The following is a 14,371-nucleotide window of genomic DNA, read 5'->3' as shown; positions in this document are numbered from 1 at the left end:
ATCTGTTCAGCTGTGTCATTTTGTGCTGCAGATCAGCTGCTGATAAAGCTAAAAAGGAACCCTCCTCTGCGCTGGTGATGAAACTGATGGTGGTAGAGCAGAAGCCTCCCATGCATATGGTTAATTCTGCAGATTGTGACAAGGTCATTGAAGCAAACTAGTGTGATACCATGGTCTGTAGATCGTACAGCACTTAGCTGTATCCTGACCTAGACAGATAAACTTAAGCTGCCCCAAACCCTGGGGCATTGTGCTATTATGGGCACACACGTCAGAATCATATTGGGAGGGCACTGCTGACATATACAGCAGGTGCACTATTTGGCAAATACTAAGAATGTAGCAGAATCATGACTGCTTTCACATTGAACAAAGTTTTCCAAATTAGATTCTATTCAGCCACAATCTAATGGGATATGTTGGCAACTGAAAGCATAGATTGTGAGCATCTGCTCTTAGCACAAGTAAATGGAAAGGTCTTTTGCTTGTGTGCCTCCAGAAGGTAAAATCTCCAGAGGTGGCACAGCTACACACTGCTTGATTATGTGAGTAATGATTTGATGAAATGGGTTCTGGAGAACAGCCTGTCTCATTTCAAGACTTAAAGACTGGCTCCATCGCTCTAACAAAAGATAAAGATCCATCAACTGTAAAGCAGATTAAAAAATGCACTCAAGCATAGTTAAAGTAAATGTGTTTAGTATAAAGTGTTTAAAGTTTTAAATAAGAATTGTATGGAGTTTTTAAGTGTGTGTCTTCAAAAGCCAGCATTCTGTCCAAAGAGTACTATTTAAAGTCCGTATAGAGTTTAGCTGAGTGAGACTTAAATATTGTTTAAATATTCACTCAGTGCTCTGTGAGTTTAAATTACTCTTGATGCTTCACTGTTTCTGACATCTCTGCTGCAGAAAGACTGCCTCCAACTTGTTTTACAAAAGCTAAAATCAGAGGGAGTTCTCTGAATCAGAGAATTGGGTGAGCTACAGTATCAAAGGCTTTTCTATAAGCTGAAAGTGAGAAACACTCATTTATTCAGAGCCAGAACAGGCAGCCTTTTTTTCTGCTTAAACCAGACATTGGCCCATGCCAGGTGATGAGTGGTTTGTTTATATTTTCTTCAAAGATGAATGCAGTGAGCTAATGTGCTGTCAATACCATCACATACCTGGGATTTGTGGAATCTGAAGGTAAGAAAATGCTCCTAATGTCAAGTTAAATGTAAGGAATATTTTTATATCTTCAATGTTTGGTTGTTGGTTTCTTTATTCTGTTAGATTCCTTCATGTGCAATTCTTACTCTGCTCCTTCTACCATGATGTAATCGTGTTAATGGTTGATTACTTATTTGTTCAAACCCTCAACATACAGTAATTAGAGGACACAAAAGATCAAACAAAAGAGTAAGTATTTAAATTTACATAACAATTATAAACATGCACTGATGGAACAAGCTGCTGAAAATTCCCACAACCAAAAAAGGGGGTCACCACACAAAAATAAATGACACATTCAGATCTTTTCTAGTACAACTATTTATTTTTATCAACAAATTGTGTATTTTGAGTTTCCTTTGTTTTAATTTCTTTTATTTTCTTCATTTTTATTGAGAAAATATTTTATGTCTCAAATTAATATTTAGTAAGCATCAATCAAATCAGTCACATTTGTTATATTAATGCAAGTTACCACTTTGTTTATAACTAAGTAAAGAAACATACAGATAAAGATAAAAAATCAAAACACTAATTATACTGTTCATTATCATTATTATCTGCCACATTCTTTAGGCAATATGAGCCAATTAATATTCAGGTTGATACTATTTTTTTATTTTATTTCAAGTTTCAAACATGTTGTTATTTTAAATAAAACCACAAATTCACTACAGAGTTCATTTAATTTTAAAGTGAATTCAAACTAGACTTAGTGCAACACTGATGTGTAGAAAACATACTTGGAAGATTCATAAGGTTATCTGTGTGGGACAAACGTTTAACACTAATCTAAAAGGTCCAACAGGGTCATTTTAAAGGGCCTTTGATTGTAACAGCTGAAGTAAGTAAAAGGTCAAATAGAGATACTTGCATGCAATGTTTTACAGCCAGGTTGTTTTTATTTTATTTTTGCTTTATTCAAGCAAAAAATAAAAACCCAGAATTTTTAGCGCCCAGTGTTTTCTGTTAGCAGTCTGTAGCCCACGAGACACTAAACAGTTGCCTTCTGAACAAACTCAATACTTAAAAGAAATGTATTTTTTTGGTTTAACGTTTACGTGTTCACCTAATTAGTTTCAAATAACATTGTAGTATAAAATCACAAAGTAGTTAGCCAAAAAAGCAGCTGACAGACACAAGAATGTTTCGCTCTCTAATTAAAAATGATAACTAGAGTTATTAACAACTCTGTGAAAAAATGAACGTTAAACATTAGTTTCTGTGGCCGACCACAACTGCTTGACTTGTAACTTACAGGCATTTGTGGGTCAAAACAACATTAAGAAGACAAGCCAGTGTGTCATGAATGTTTTTCTCTTTATGTTATGCAGATAAATTCTGCTGGAGACTAATAATAAGAAACACGATCAAAGAAAACAGCAGGGTTGTTTGGTACCTTGACACAGTACTGATATTCACTGTTCTCACAATTGTTAATAATGGTATTTGCAATGAACATCACTTGTACTCCAAATAATTTTTTTTAACAATGCTACAATCAAACACTTCTTTTAGACAGTACATATGCTGTCCTTCTTGTACTCAAACAATTTTTTTTACAATGGTTTTGGAATTTACTTAAATTAGTTTTACCCATTGCGCCAGCAACTTACATAACGATCCAGTTCCTCCCAAAACATCCATGGTGCAGCCCCCCCATTTGCCTGCTATTAAATCTGTAACATTTTTGAATGAATGTCTGATGAATGTGCTTGTATGTCTTTCTAATCTCACATTCCCTCCTCCAGTGGTTCAAAGGGATTTGGTTAAATGCCACGGTCCACAGAGGCGCCTGTGCTGAAATGCAAAGCAAAGCTTTTCAGTACACTTAGTGCTTCCATTTATAATGAGCACAGCTTCCTATTAAAAGTGCTCAATGACTATGTCTCTAGCCACTTGTCTCTTTTGTTTTTGGACACTAAAGATCCAAAATCTTGTCTGATCAAGCGAAAGAGAGCTTTAATTTTTTTCTATCGGCAACATCTGATTTTATAATGAAGGCACATTGCTAAACAATCAAGAACTCTTCTTAGAGGTGAACCCTTTGATTTACATTTTTTAATATAAGTATTAGATTAGTATTTACTCTCAGGTACAGAGATGAAATTTACTCAATGTTCTATGAACCACCAAAGAGTCAGAAGGGCGTTTTGAAAACTAATGTGAATTATATTTAAACATAGTAAGAAAGTTCTAGACAAGAACATAAAATTAATTTAAGCTACATTAAATAGTAGTCCTAAAGTTAATACGCTTATTGTGCATAAAGTTAAGTCATTTGTGCTGTTCTGCTCTTCATTAAGTATCACTGAGAGAACATGATTTATGATGTCAGTGAGTAGAGTAGAGGTTCGCAGTCTGGATTTTCTGAAAGCATAAATCTAAGGAAAGATACAAGAAATATTTTAGTAGCACTAAACGTTTTAGGAAAGCACTGAGGAGTCCATTATTTGGAACCAGAAATCTCCCTAGAAACTGAGCAAGCATGGAAAGTAGGCTGTGACCAGAGGGGTGAGCAAGAAAACAACCGTCACTAAAGGTGATTTCAAGTGCTCCCTTGTGGAGGTAGACTCATCAAGAAGGTTAATCTTAGCTAATGCTCTCCACCAATCAGCTTCTTACATTACAGTGGCCAGAAACACACTTTAGAGACTGTCAGATAGGAAAAACAAAATCCTCTGGCCTGAAGTACAAGCATATCTGGGCAGCATCCCAACTGGGATGAATGGTGGTGGTGGTATAATGCTGTGGGGATGGTTTTTTTTCTGTGAGCACAGTTGGATTCAATGAGACTTTTTAAGACTTCTTACCACACAGTGCTCCAAAGGTCTGACTAAGGCAACGACTCATCTCATCAACACGACATTGACTCTAAGCACACAGCCAAGATGACAAAGGTATTGCTTTGGTGTATGAATGTCCTCATGTGCCCCAGTCAGAGCTTAGACTAAAATCCAATGAAGTATTTCTAGAACAATTTTAAATCCCAAAAATACCAAAGCTCAGGATTGTGAGAAACAAGACATGCCAGTGTTGACGCAAGGGTTTAACTGATATGATTGTTGATTGCTGAATGAATAGACATTGCAACTGAATATTTTGTTGTCATTTATTCACCCACAAGTAGGAACCTAATTACACTTTCTTTTTTTAATCATGTTCTTAAGCAAACTACACAATCGGTGTTTGGGATCTTTTGCAGTGGTTCTGTGTACTGCTGTGTGATTAACAACGGCTCTGTGCAGAGCAGCCTGCAATACAGCGTGTCCCAGTAAATCAGCCAGCCTGCTGCCCTTTCTCAAGCAGCAGCAGAGCCAAGCCCTTCATCTGCCATCAGCCTCCGCCAAACAGCCGGAGAAACGCAGGGAAACAAAAGAACGCAGAGGCTCAAAGGTACAGAGGGAAACATGGAGATAACCCGTCGCACAATAGCAATATTCCCTGATTGTACCAAACTTAATGCAAGGCAGATGGTACACGATGCTAATTAGAAGCCTTTCCTATCTTTATCTTTATCTTTATCAGCAGGTCAATGTGAGATTGACCTGCTGCTTGCTTTCTATACAGCTGTGAGGAACATAAAATGTCTTTGACTTTTACAATCTGTCAGAAAGCAAAAGACCATAGGAGTGACTTACAACCAGATCAGACAACAAATGGTCTAAGTCTTGCTGAATGATTGCCGACACTAATATATTTTTCATCACCTAACAATGCAGTTTCTTCTGTTTTCCTTTCTTGCTTTCAAGTTCTTTCACAGTTTCTAAATAGAAGCTGCATTTTTTTTTCTACCAAAACAAATGTATCCCACAATCAAATTACACATTTAGAAAACTGTTTTAGGCACACATCTTTTTTTTTTTTGGAGAAAATCACGATTGTGTGTTTGTATTAACTTCTCAGCTTGACAAGTCTTCACTAAGACAAATGTTTGAGCCTCCAGTGGACGCCGAAACAGCTGAACCCAAACCTGTGGGGAAAAGGAAATCACACGCATAGAAAAGAATCGTCGCATACATCTCAAGACTCTCTAACAGGTTTACAAATGGCATAATTAACTGCCATTAAGTCTACAGCTGCAATAAGGCAAGACTAGGAAAAACTAACATTAAAACTTCTTCAAGCAGGTCACCAGAGAAACACTGAAACAGGATTTTTTTTTTTTTTTTTTTACTTCAACATAAATGTTCTCGGAAGTCCGAAAAAGAGTAGAAAAAAGCAACATCAATTCTCTTCACAAACACAAGAAAAAGGCCAAGAAGAGGCTGTAAAAGGAGAAAACCCACAGAGCATGTCACAAGTCAACTAATGCATTCACAAGTAAAAAAAGGTAAAAAGTGCAGTCTGATGAAAAAACAGTTGTCAGCCGTCTCTTAGGTCTATTTCAATAAATCTCTGGGCAGGAAGTGATGACTTGCAGCAGCTTAGGGACGGCGTTTTGAATCGAGAGCTCTATGAGGTCAGTCCCCTCCAAAGCTGTCAGCACTCATAAGTAACTGTAAGGTTCTGCTCTGACATCAGAGGACTGATAGCTTCCTCTGGTTCAGCTCCTCCAACTATTACTGAGTCTCATTTGAGTCTAGCACAACTGTGTAAGCTGCAAATTAGTTTTGAGTGAGTGTAATAGGAGGATTCTGTACATTGCATTGTTCTCTAACCAGTGGTAAGGTAAAATGTGATTGTACCAAAATTGCTTTGACCTTAGAAAATTCTGATACAAGATTTTTTAAACACTGTTGTGGTTCTCAGCATACTGAGAACCGGAACAGCAATCATTCTTTTGCTGCACAAAACAAATGATGCGATGCAAACCGCATGTTTAGGTTTAACTGTGAAACTTTTATTGTGTTTTTGTTTGATAAACAATGCAAAGAAGGTCTCAAGGTGTTGAAAGTGCAAGTACAATACAAAAAATATTGGGTCACCCCCCAAATGATAGAATGTATCATTTTCAAAAACTTCAGTGACCACATGGGTATAAAATCAGTTGCCTAAGTATGCAGATGGCTTCTACAAATATTTTCCAGTGAATTAATATTTTTCAGGGGCTCGGAGAAATCCACCTGTGTAATAAGTCTCAATGTGACATTTCCTTCCTACTAAATATTCCACAGTTAGTTGTTAGTGGATATATAAAACACAAAGTGGTGGGCCACATTTAATCATAAGTTATGGGATAATGAGGCACATCCTGTCCAGAAGTTGCTACCTGTCTGTATAGTCAGTATCATCCAAACGCCATGTGGCCTTCAGATTAACTTGGGAATAGAGCAGAGAAAACTTAATGAAATGGGTTTTTATGGCCGAGCAGCCGCATCCAAGTCTTACGTCACTAAGTGAAATGCAAAGTGTCAGATGCAGTGGTGCAAAGCATGCTGCCACTGCCGGACTCTTGAGCAGCAGCGGAGACGTGTTCTATGTAGAGATTAATCATGACTCTGTCTGGCAATCCAGAGTCTGGGTTTAGCAGTTGCAAGAAGCTTGCAACTTGTCTGACTGCAACAGAGTTAAGTCAAGTCAAGGTTATTTGTACAGCACATTTCAGCCACGAGGCAGTACAAAGTGCTTTGCATGACAAAAACATATGAACCATGGAACAAACATTACATTTTGTCAATGCCATCATAAAAATCATCAAGAATAATCATCATCAAATATAATAATAAACAATCCAGCTATTAATCTCAGGCAACTCTTAACAAGAGAGGTTTGGGCCTTTGAGGGAAGGAACTCAATTTTCCAGCTGTTTTTTTCTGGAAGTTTGTTCCAGATTAGAGGAGCATAAAAACTGAATGCTGCTTCTTCATGTTTGACTCTGACTCTAGGGATGCAGAGTACACTCTGCATGTGCAGTATCATATGTAATGGTTGGTGCAGAGTAAATTATGGTATGGGAGCTGAGCAAAGCCCTTTAGTGAAAAGAACTCTTCATGCTGCTGTATACCAACACAATTTGGACAATTTCATAATCCTGATTTTGTGGGGATAGTCTGCGGACTGGTCCTTTATTTTCAACATAACTGTCAACTAGTACACAAAGCACAGTTCAGAAATACTTCAATGAGCAACTTTGTTGTGAAATATTTGTCTGAAGTGCACAGGCTCCTGATTTCAATCTAACATAACGCCTTTGGGATCAAGTGGCGTTAGGGCAGGTCTTCTTATCCAACATCAGTGCCTGACCTCACAAATACTTTCCTGGAAGAAGGGACAATCATTCCTATAAACACATATCTAAACCTTGCTGATGCTTTTATTGCTGCCAAGAGCAACCTAAAGCCAATTTAGAAAAATACTAGGAAGGCTCTGTCATTAAAGTGATCCAAAACTAATCCAGAAATTCATTATGGTATCCATGCATCACTTGAACAGCATTTGTAATTTTGAATGTTTGTGAATAGTAAGCTTTGCTGAACAGTTTTATTCTGTTCTTTCAGAGAGGCTCTTCAAGCTTTATCAGATTAGATGAGGCATGTGTAAACTGCCACCTTCATGTTTTTCCTTAGATGTTGGAAGAAGGTTATGTGTGTGCGAGTGTTTATTATTAGTATTATTATTATTATTATTATTATTATAATATTATTATTATTATTATTATTATTATTATTATTATTATTGTGGGGAGGGGTGTGCAATAACAGAAGCGTGGGAGGTTGGGGCTGGGGGTCAGTCTCTGCCTTAGGAAGAGGAGTACTTTTCTAGTTATACCCACTCACTGTGGTTTTACACAGCCAGACTTACAAATGTGCACATACACTGATATGCAGATCAGTAGGCAACTTTAAGCACTTTTTGGCAATGCACCTATTATAGGTAAATGTGGGACAAAAACCAACAACAAAAAAACCCAAATGAGCCAAAATCTAATTCAAATTTGCGACTAATGGAAAGGTTTTTGTGTCTAGCATAATGGCCACTTTGTTTTTCACAGTCCCGAAAATCTAAATGAACCTTTATTTATATGTAGCACTTATTCTACATTCTTGAATCTGGATTCGGGGACTATTAAAAGGACTTGTGTGGTACCATCACCAAATATTTAGCAGCTCAGGTGCTGCTGCACTTATGTTTAAGAATGGATGTGCTGACTGCAAAGAGGAAGAAGAGAAAGAGATGGGAGGAAGAGGAGAAGGAGGAGGAGACAGTGCTACTGTAGCAGTGCATCACCAAGAGGTGAGACTACAGCCACGACACCACAGTTTGCAGCCCGGAAAAGGGTAAGAGCGCCACTGTTGGTTTAGCACCTGCAAAGGAGCATCTTGTTTTGTTCTCCTTTTAGTTGTGGATGCATACAGAGACCTTCAGGGCCATCTGTGCTGAAGTGGCATAAAGAATTGCACGAGCAAAGTGGAATACTGCCAAATCAGTGCACTTGCAGAGAGGAACTGTCCTTTACAGGAAAAGACTTGCTCAAAATGTTGAAGGAAGAACGGCAGCAAAGTCGGCCCGACTTACCTCAGCTGCCTCGCGTGCCCACTGAGACAAACAGACCCACAATGGGCATGAGAATGTGTGTCATTAGTGCTGTCCCAGATGCTCTGAAAACAGACTGCCCTGTAAATGCACGGCATTCCCAGAATAACTCCCTGCAGCTCGTTACAAACAATGATACTGTTTAATAACCCCTGTAGTGGAAATGCAACTTAAATGGAACTGTAACAATTTGCACTGATAACAACTCAAGTACAATGAGGTAGTAAAGTTGGACTGAGGGGAAGGGATGATGATGAAATGGCTGTGAGTGCAGCTTGTCTAGGTCTGTGCAGTGCAATCAGATCAGTGAGACAAAGAAGTTAAATGGCTGCAGGTGTAGGAGAGAGATAGCCAGAATCACCACAATCTGAAATACTGACATGTCAGGGTCCTTAAGATATTTTACCAGCCAATAGGTCAGTCAATGACAGCAGTCAATCTTATGTCAACAGCAGCGTCTTCCAGCATATGAAAAACACATTGAGATGGTTAAATGACAGAAGTTTTTTTTTTTTTTTTTACCCCTTCCTTTTAAAAAATGATTTATCAAGCTATTCATCCAACTGCAGCTCCATCTGCACAGCCCAGGATTCATGCACCCTGCAGTGGGTTACAAAACGCTGCCTGTGTAAAACAAAAGATCCATTTTCCACCCAGTGTGCTCTTTTTTTTTCCATCCTGCTAACAGTAAATACCACATGCAGGGCAGGTTTAATGCAGAAAGACGTTGGTGCAACAGATCAGCATGCGCCTCAGCGTGTTTGGAGCGCATTGCTCGGCGTTGAGCTTACCCTCTGCGGCCACAGCGCACCGGACAAGGAGTGAAAGCAGAGCCAAAGACAGCAGGCAGTATGAGAGCATCCCCGCTGCTCCGGCTCGCAAACCGCTCCTCAAACACCTCCTCCCCCTGTCTCCTCCGGCTTCCCTCCTGCGCGGTGAGCATCCATCATAGGCGTCTGCCCCGCAGGCTCCCGGTACTTCGGGATGACCCGCCCGCCCATCACTCCTCACACCGGGAGCCATATCCAGTGGACAAGTTGCTGAAGTTTCGCTCGTAAATAATGCATTGGATCAATCCACGTGTGTGAACGGGGGGAAACACGGCCGTCACTGGGTCACGTCGTGTGTCCAGGGCTGGATAGAAGGACGAGGGGAAGTGGGGAACGCGACGTTGAAGGGAAATTAAGAAATGCGCCCTTATCGCTCCGCTGCGCTTGGTCCACCCATCATCACCGTGTGGCGCAGAGTGGCGCTCTCACTTTGCCCAGAGGTTTGACATTTAGCCGCTGGAGGTGAAGTGGCTCTCTCAGACCCGCTCCTGATGGATGACGGTCACTGAGTTGAGTGTAGAGGACATTCAGTCACCACCAAAGTAAGCATATTTCCACGGAGCTCGGCGAGTGGGTGGCTCATTTAGGTCTTGTACTCCTCTGGCCAGGCTGAAACAAAATAGCATCTGTATAGAAAGTCAAAGCTGACCTGTCTGCAGGGCGCCCTCTGCTGGCTGTGTTTGGATCAAACTGGCCAATTTTTGTTTTGAATTACTGGCCTCGTTCACCTATGAAGTAAACCACACACACAAAAGCCACACTTCTACTATGAATGTCATTTCAAAGTTTAGCTACTGTCAATCTCATCAGGCTTGTTGTTGGCATAACGAGAGAAGGCACTTACAGCCGTGGTTGTTGTACCGTTTTAACTCCACAAGATGGCACCCTTGACTCAAAAGACACAAGTTGATGACACACTTCTAATTCACAGCACCACATAGAAACTTATGGAATAAGTATTTTTTTAGATTTTAACATTATAAATATTACTCCTAACACTTATTTAGTTAACCTTAATTTACAATTGTATATGGACATATGATAAAACTTATTATTGTATAATATTCAAATGTTATTTAATTATTAACATATGCCCATGGATAGGGACACACAATGAACATCAATGGTCTTCTGATCTATTTAATTCCATAATTTCTAACATTATCTTAAAACTAGCATAACATTAACACTGCAAATATTACTAACTTTGTGTTTAAAAAGTAATTTATCTCAATATTATTAAAACACAATGATATAAAAATGTATGCAAATAGTGACCAAAACATAATTTGAGTGTATTAAAACCTCCCAAAAATTAAATTAAATTCTAATTTAATTTTATAAATGTGCTTTATAAATGGTATTTTCATTATTGAAAGATTAGTACTAAATACACATCCATGAATATTTTTCTAAACTAAATGTATAAATAAGGATATTTAGATAATTGCTCTGTCATACAAAAACAATTCAAAACTATAAACAATTATATAATTTGTCTTGTCAACTTTTGTGCTCCTTGCCCTAGTAAAATAAATTGACCATGAAAGTGGGTGATGGAGGAAGAGTCAGGACACAGAAAGGGCTGCATCAATAGATCTTTTTTAATTCAAAGTGAATTTTAACAATAATACACCATAAAGTCTTATTTTGACACTCACCAAAAGAGTCACCTGGAAAACCCGCTTAATGTGACAAAGTAGAGAAGGCTTGGTCACACCTAAATCACTGAGAACTAGAGGAAACACTATCGCAAACTGTATAAGAGACATCACATCCATAGAGTTAGTTTTCCCAGTCCTCATACTGTAAATATTGCACAGTGCAATTGCTACATGGCAAACTAGTGTAGCACAAAATCAAAAAATAAAAGAAAAAAAGCAAACAAAACATAAAAACAAAGCCACAAAAAATCTACAGGTATTAAAACAGTAACAGTTCAGATTTCATAATAAAGTCTAATTGAAGAGCAATCTAAACAGGTGATTCCATAACTTGCAGTGTGAATTAACTCTGAAATTGAGAGAGATGACCAGAAGACTGAAAAGAACTTGAGAAAAACAATCCTTGTTCAATCAAATCAAAGAGTTACATAGTAGCACATTTAGATCAATAAGAGACCCTGAAGAAAAAGTTCTAAAGGACAATAATGTCATTACCAAAATCAGTAATTTCAACAACTGGACATTTTACAGATAGCTGTTTTATCTGCTAAACGTGACCACAAGCCTCCAAAATCCATGAACAAAGATTTCAATCAATTAAAATAAAATGGAAAAGAGTGTAAAGATTTCTCTCCTCTTGCATCCATTGTTTTGTGTGACAAATACGGGAGAGTTGATGCAGGCGCGTTGCTGGTGAATAAGCTTTGAAGGAGTCAAAACACAGATTACATTTCACATGCTTATTATTGGGGACCTATCTCAAGCACTAATGTATCTAGTTCATGCCTCATCATCACAAGATTTCTTTCCCAAAGTGACATTTGAATGTGATCAGTAAAACAAACGGCTAAGAAAAAAATAAAACTCTAAAAACACAAAGATGCATCAGGGTCGTTGTTTGAATGTAGAGGGCAGTTTCCACCTGGAGCACGAAATCAACAACCAGACGAAAAAAAACCAAACAAAAACACTTTAGCTTCTTTGATTTTAAAAGACCAGTGTTGTCAGCTGTGCTCTAGTTGCTCCAACTTAGCCTCAATCTGCATGACAGAAGACAAAAGTGAAGCGAAGTGTGCATGTGTTCATGCAAGGTAACGTAAAGCGTGGAGATTATCTAAGAACACTTTGTGGTGCAACGACCGCACAATGGAAAGTATTGCATCTGCTGTTCAGCCAGAGTGACTATCTGAAGACCACCATGCATCATATCATTCAGTCTAACTGTGGGTTATTTTATCAGCCTGTTGTCACACAGAGGCTTTTTTTGTGGACTATCTGAGAGAGGAGCGGATCAAATTCTCTAGCATGACTCTATGACAAAGTCCTACTTTTGAATTTGTTTCCCCTCTCTCTTTGGTAGAGCGGCCGCTAAGAGACTTTCTACATGATCGTGGGGTTGGATTCTCTGCCTTCTTCGTTCGTTCGCTTTTCTGGATCTCAAGGCACATACACAGTGCTGCTTACACTGTCGCAGTTTCAGTAAAGGACACATAACAACGGCCACCGCCTCGCACTGACAAAAACACTTTGATATGAGTCACTCATAAAGGGGAGAGCGATCTAAACGCAAGGCAGGTTAGAATATCCAACTGATATTCTAAGCAGATAGAACATTGAACAGATACAAAAGGTTGCAATAAATACTTGTAATCATTTTTGACATAAAACAAGTTGTGAAAACTGTTTTGGAGCAAAAGCATTGGGGGTAAATTTATGTTTCTTACTTTAATCAAACATTTCCAAGCCTCACTAGCTGTAAGTGCTTCACGACAAGTGTGAAAGGGGCACACTGGACTCGTAGTTTGTTTTTTTTGGTGTTGTTTGTTTTCTGGCATCTCACAGTGCTCCCATGACTCAGAAAAAGAGTACTGGTAATACACGGTGTTCGTGCAATGAGAAAGTTAAATCAATCCTGCAAGCTACAGCTTCAGATGTGTACAAAACATCGATATGAAAACATAAAAAACTTAAGTTACATCGATACATCATTTATATGCAGTGACGAGCCCAAGAGGTTAATAAGGATAAAATACTGATGCTGAAAAAACACGCACCCCGAGGAACAACAAATCCAACTAATGTTCATCATCAGCAAATACAGTAGTTACAGTGACACTCCGAAAATGAATGCAAACACAGAAATCAAAACCACTTCTATTTCAGATAATTAGGGACCTATACAAAACGCTAGGTTTAAACTCAGAGAGAAATCACCTAATTTCACAGCTATTGAAGTGGCAATCATCATATAGCAGCTTATCTATGATACATTCAAGAAAGAAATGATACGACTTGTTAATTGCCCAATAAGCTAGACAAAACATCAGCTGTTTTTTTCGGTTTTTTCTTTTTAAATATAACTTTTTTTTTTTCTTTGAACAAAACCTCATTCTACAACTACAGTATAACTGAGGTCTATGCAAACAGAATAGCTACCTTGCTCAATATATGAATTACAGTCTTTGGTGCTGCACAAGCAACGTCATTTGAAAAACAAAAGACAGAAGTAAAGGGGAAAAAAAAAAATACACACAACAAATTAAAACATTGGCTCCCAAAAGAGAACACACCCATGTTAAAAGGTCTGGGTTGAGTAAAATTTAACTAAAAGACAACCTGCCTGCCAAAATATCCACACCCTTAAAAGAATACGTTGTGGAAACATCTTTGGATTCAATGTCAGTATTCAGTCTCCCTCAGTCCATCATTAAGCCACGTCTTGACTAATCTATGCCCACGATAGCAAGCTAAACTTGTCAGATTATGAAAACATCTCTTGTCCCCATCCGTCTTCCCACAGATTAACCCCCACAGACTTTTTGTCAAATTTAACTTCCAGACTAAGCCTTTCAGATTTTCTTTTTGTTACGGTGAAGTCATTTTTTTGTTGATTAGGGTGCATGCTAACGTTCACTATGGTGCTGAAAAACAAACTCAGTCTTCATCTTCAACTTTCTGGATGAACATTTTGGGATTTTTTTACTATTTACAGTTTTATCAACTTCGACACATCAGTTCCATTTAAGACGAAACCCTACAGTATGATGCCGCCGCCGCCATCTTTCACTGTTGGTACAATATTCTTTTGATCTCTTTGATATGTTGAACATGACATTTGGAGTCATAGAAGAAAAGTGGAAATATAGTTTCATCAGACTAATTGATTCTGTGACAAGAAATGCAGCCACTA

General features: G+C 38.4%; 1 protein-coding gene across 2 annotated transcripts in view; it reads right to left on the bottom strand.

The window, feature by feature from the left end:
• kiaa1549lb (KIAA1549-like b) overlaps positions 1 to 10,142 on the bottom strand; it is a 69,672-nt gene extending 59,530 nt beyond the window's left edge. The window contains exon 1 of one of the 2 annotated variants that reach the window (XM_032561143.1): positions 9,479 to 10,142. In XM_032561143.1, coding sequence (XP_032417034.1) covers positions 9,479 to 9,710 — 232 coding nt within the window. In that variant the 5' untranslated portion in view covers positions 9,711 to 10,142. The remainder of the gene's footprint in view (positions 1 to 9,478) is intronic. The other variant, XM_032561142.1, reaches the window with a different exon arrangement.
• Between the last annotated feature and the right edge of the window lie 4,229 nt (positions 10,143 to 14,371).

The sequence above is a fragment of the Xiphophorus hellerii genome, chromosome 4, assembly GCF_003331165.1.
Source record: "Xiphophorus hellerii strain 12219 chromosome 4, Xiphophorus_hellerii-4.1, whole genome shotgun sequence".
In the NCBI taxonomy this organism is placed as follows: domain Eukaryota; kingdom Metazoa; phylum Chordata; class Actinopteri; order Cyprinodontiformes; family Poeciliidae; genus Xiphophorus; species Xiphophorus hellerii.
The sequence above is the reverse complement of the archived record's forward strand: the minus strand, read 5'-3'. Positions and strand labels throughout refer to the sequence as shown.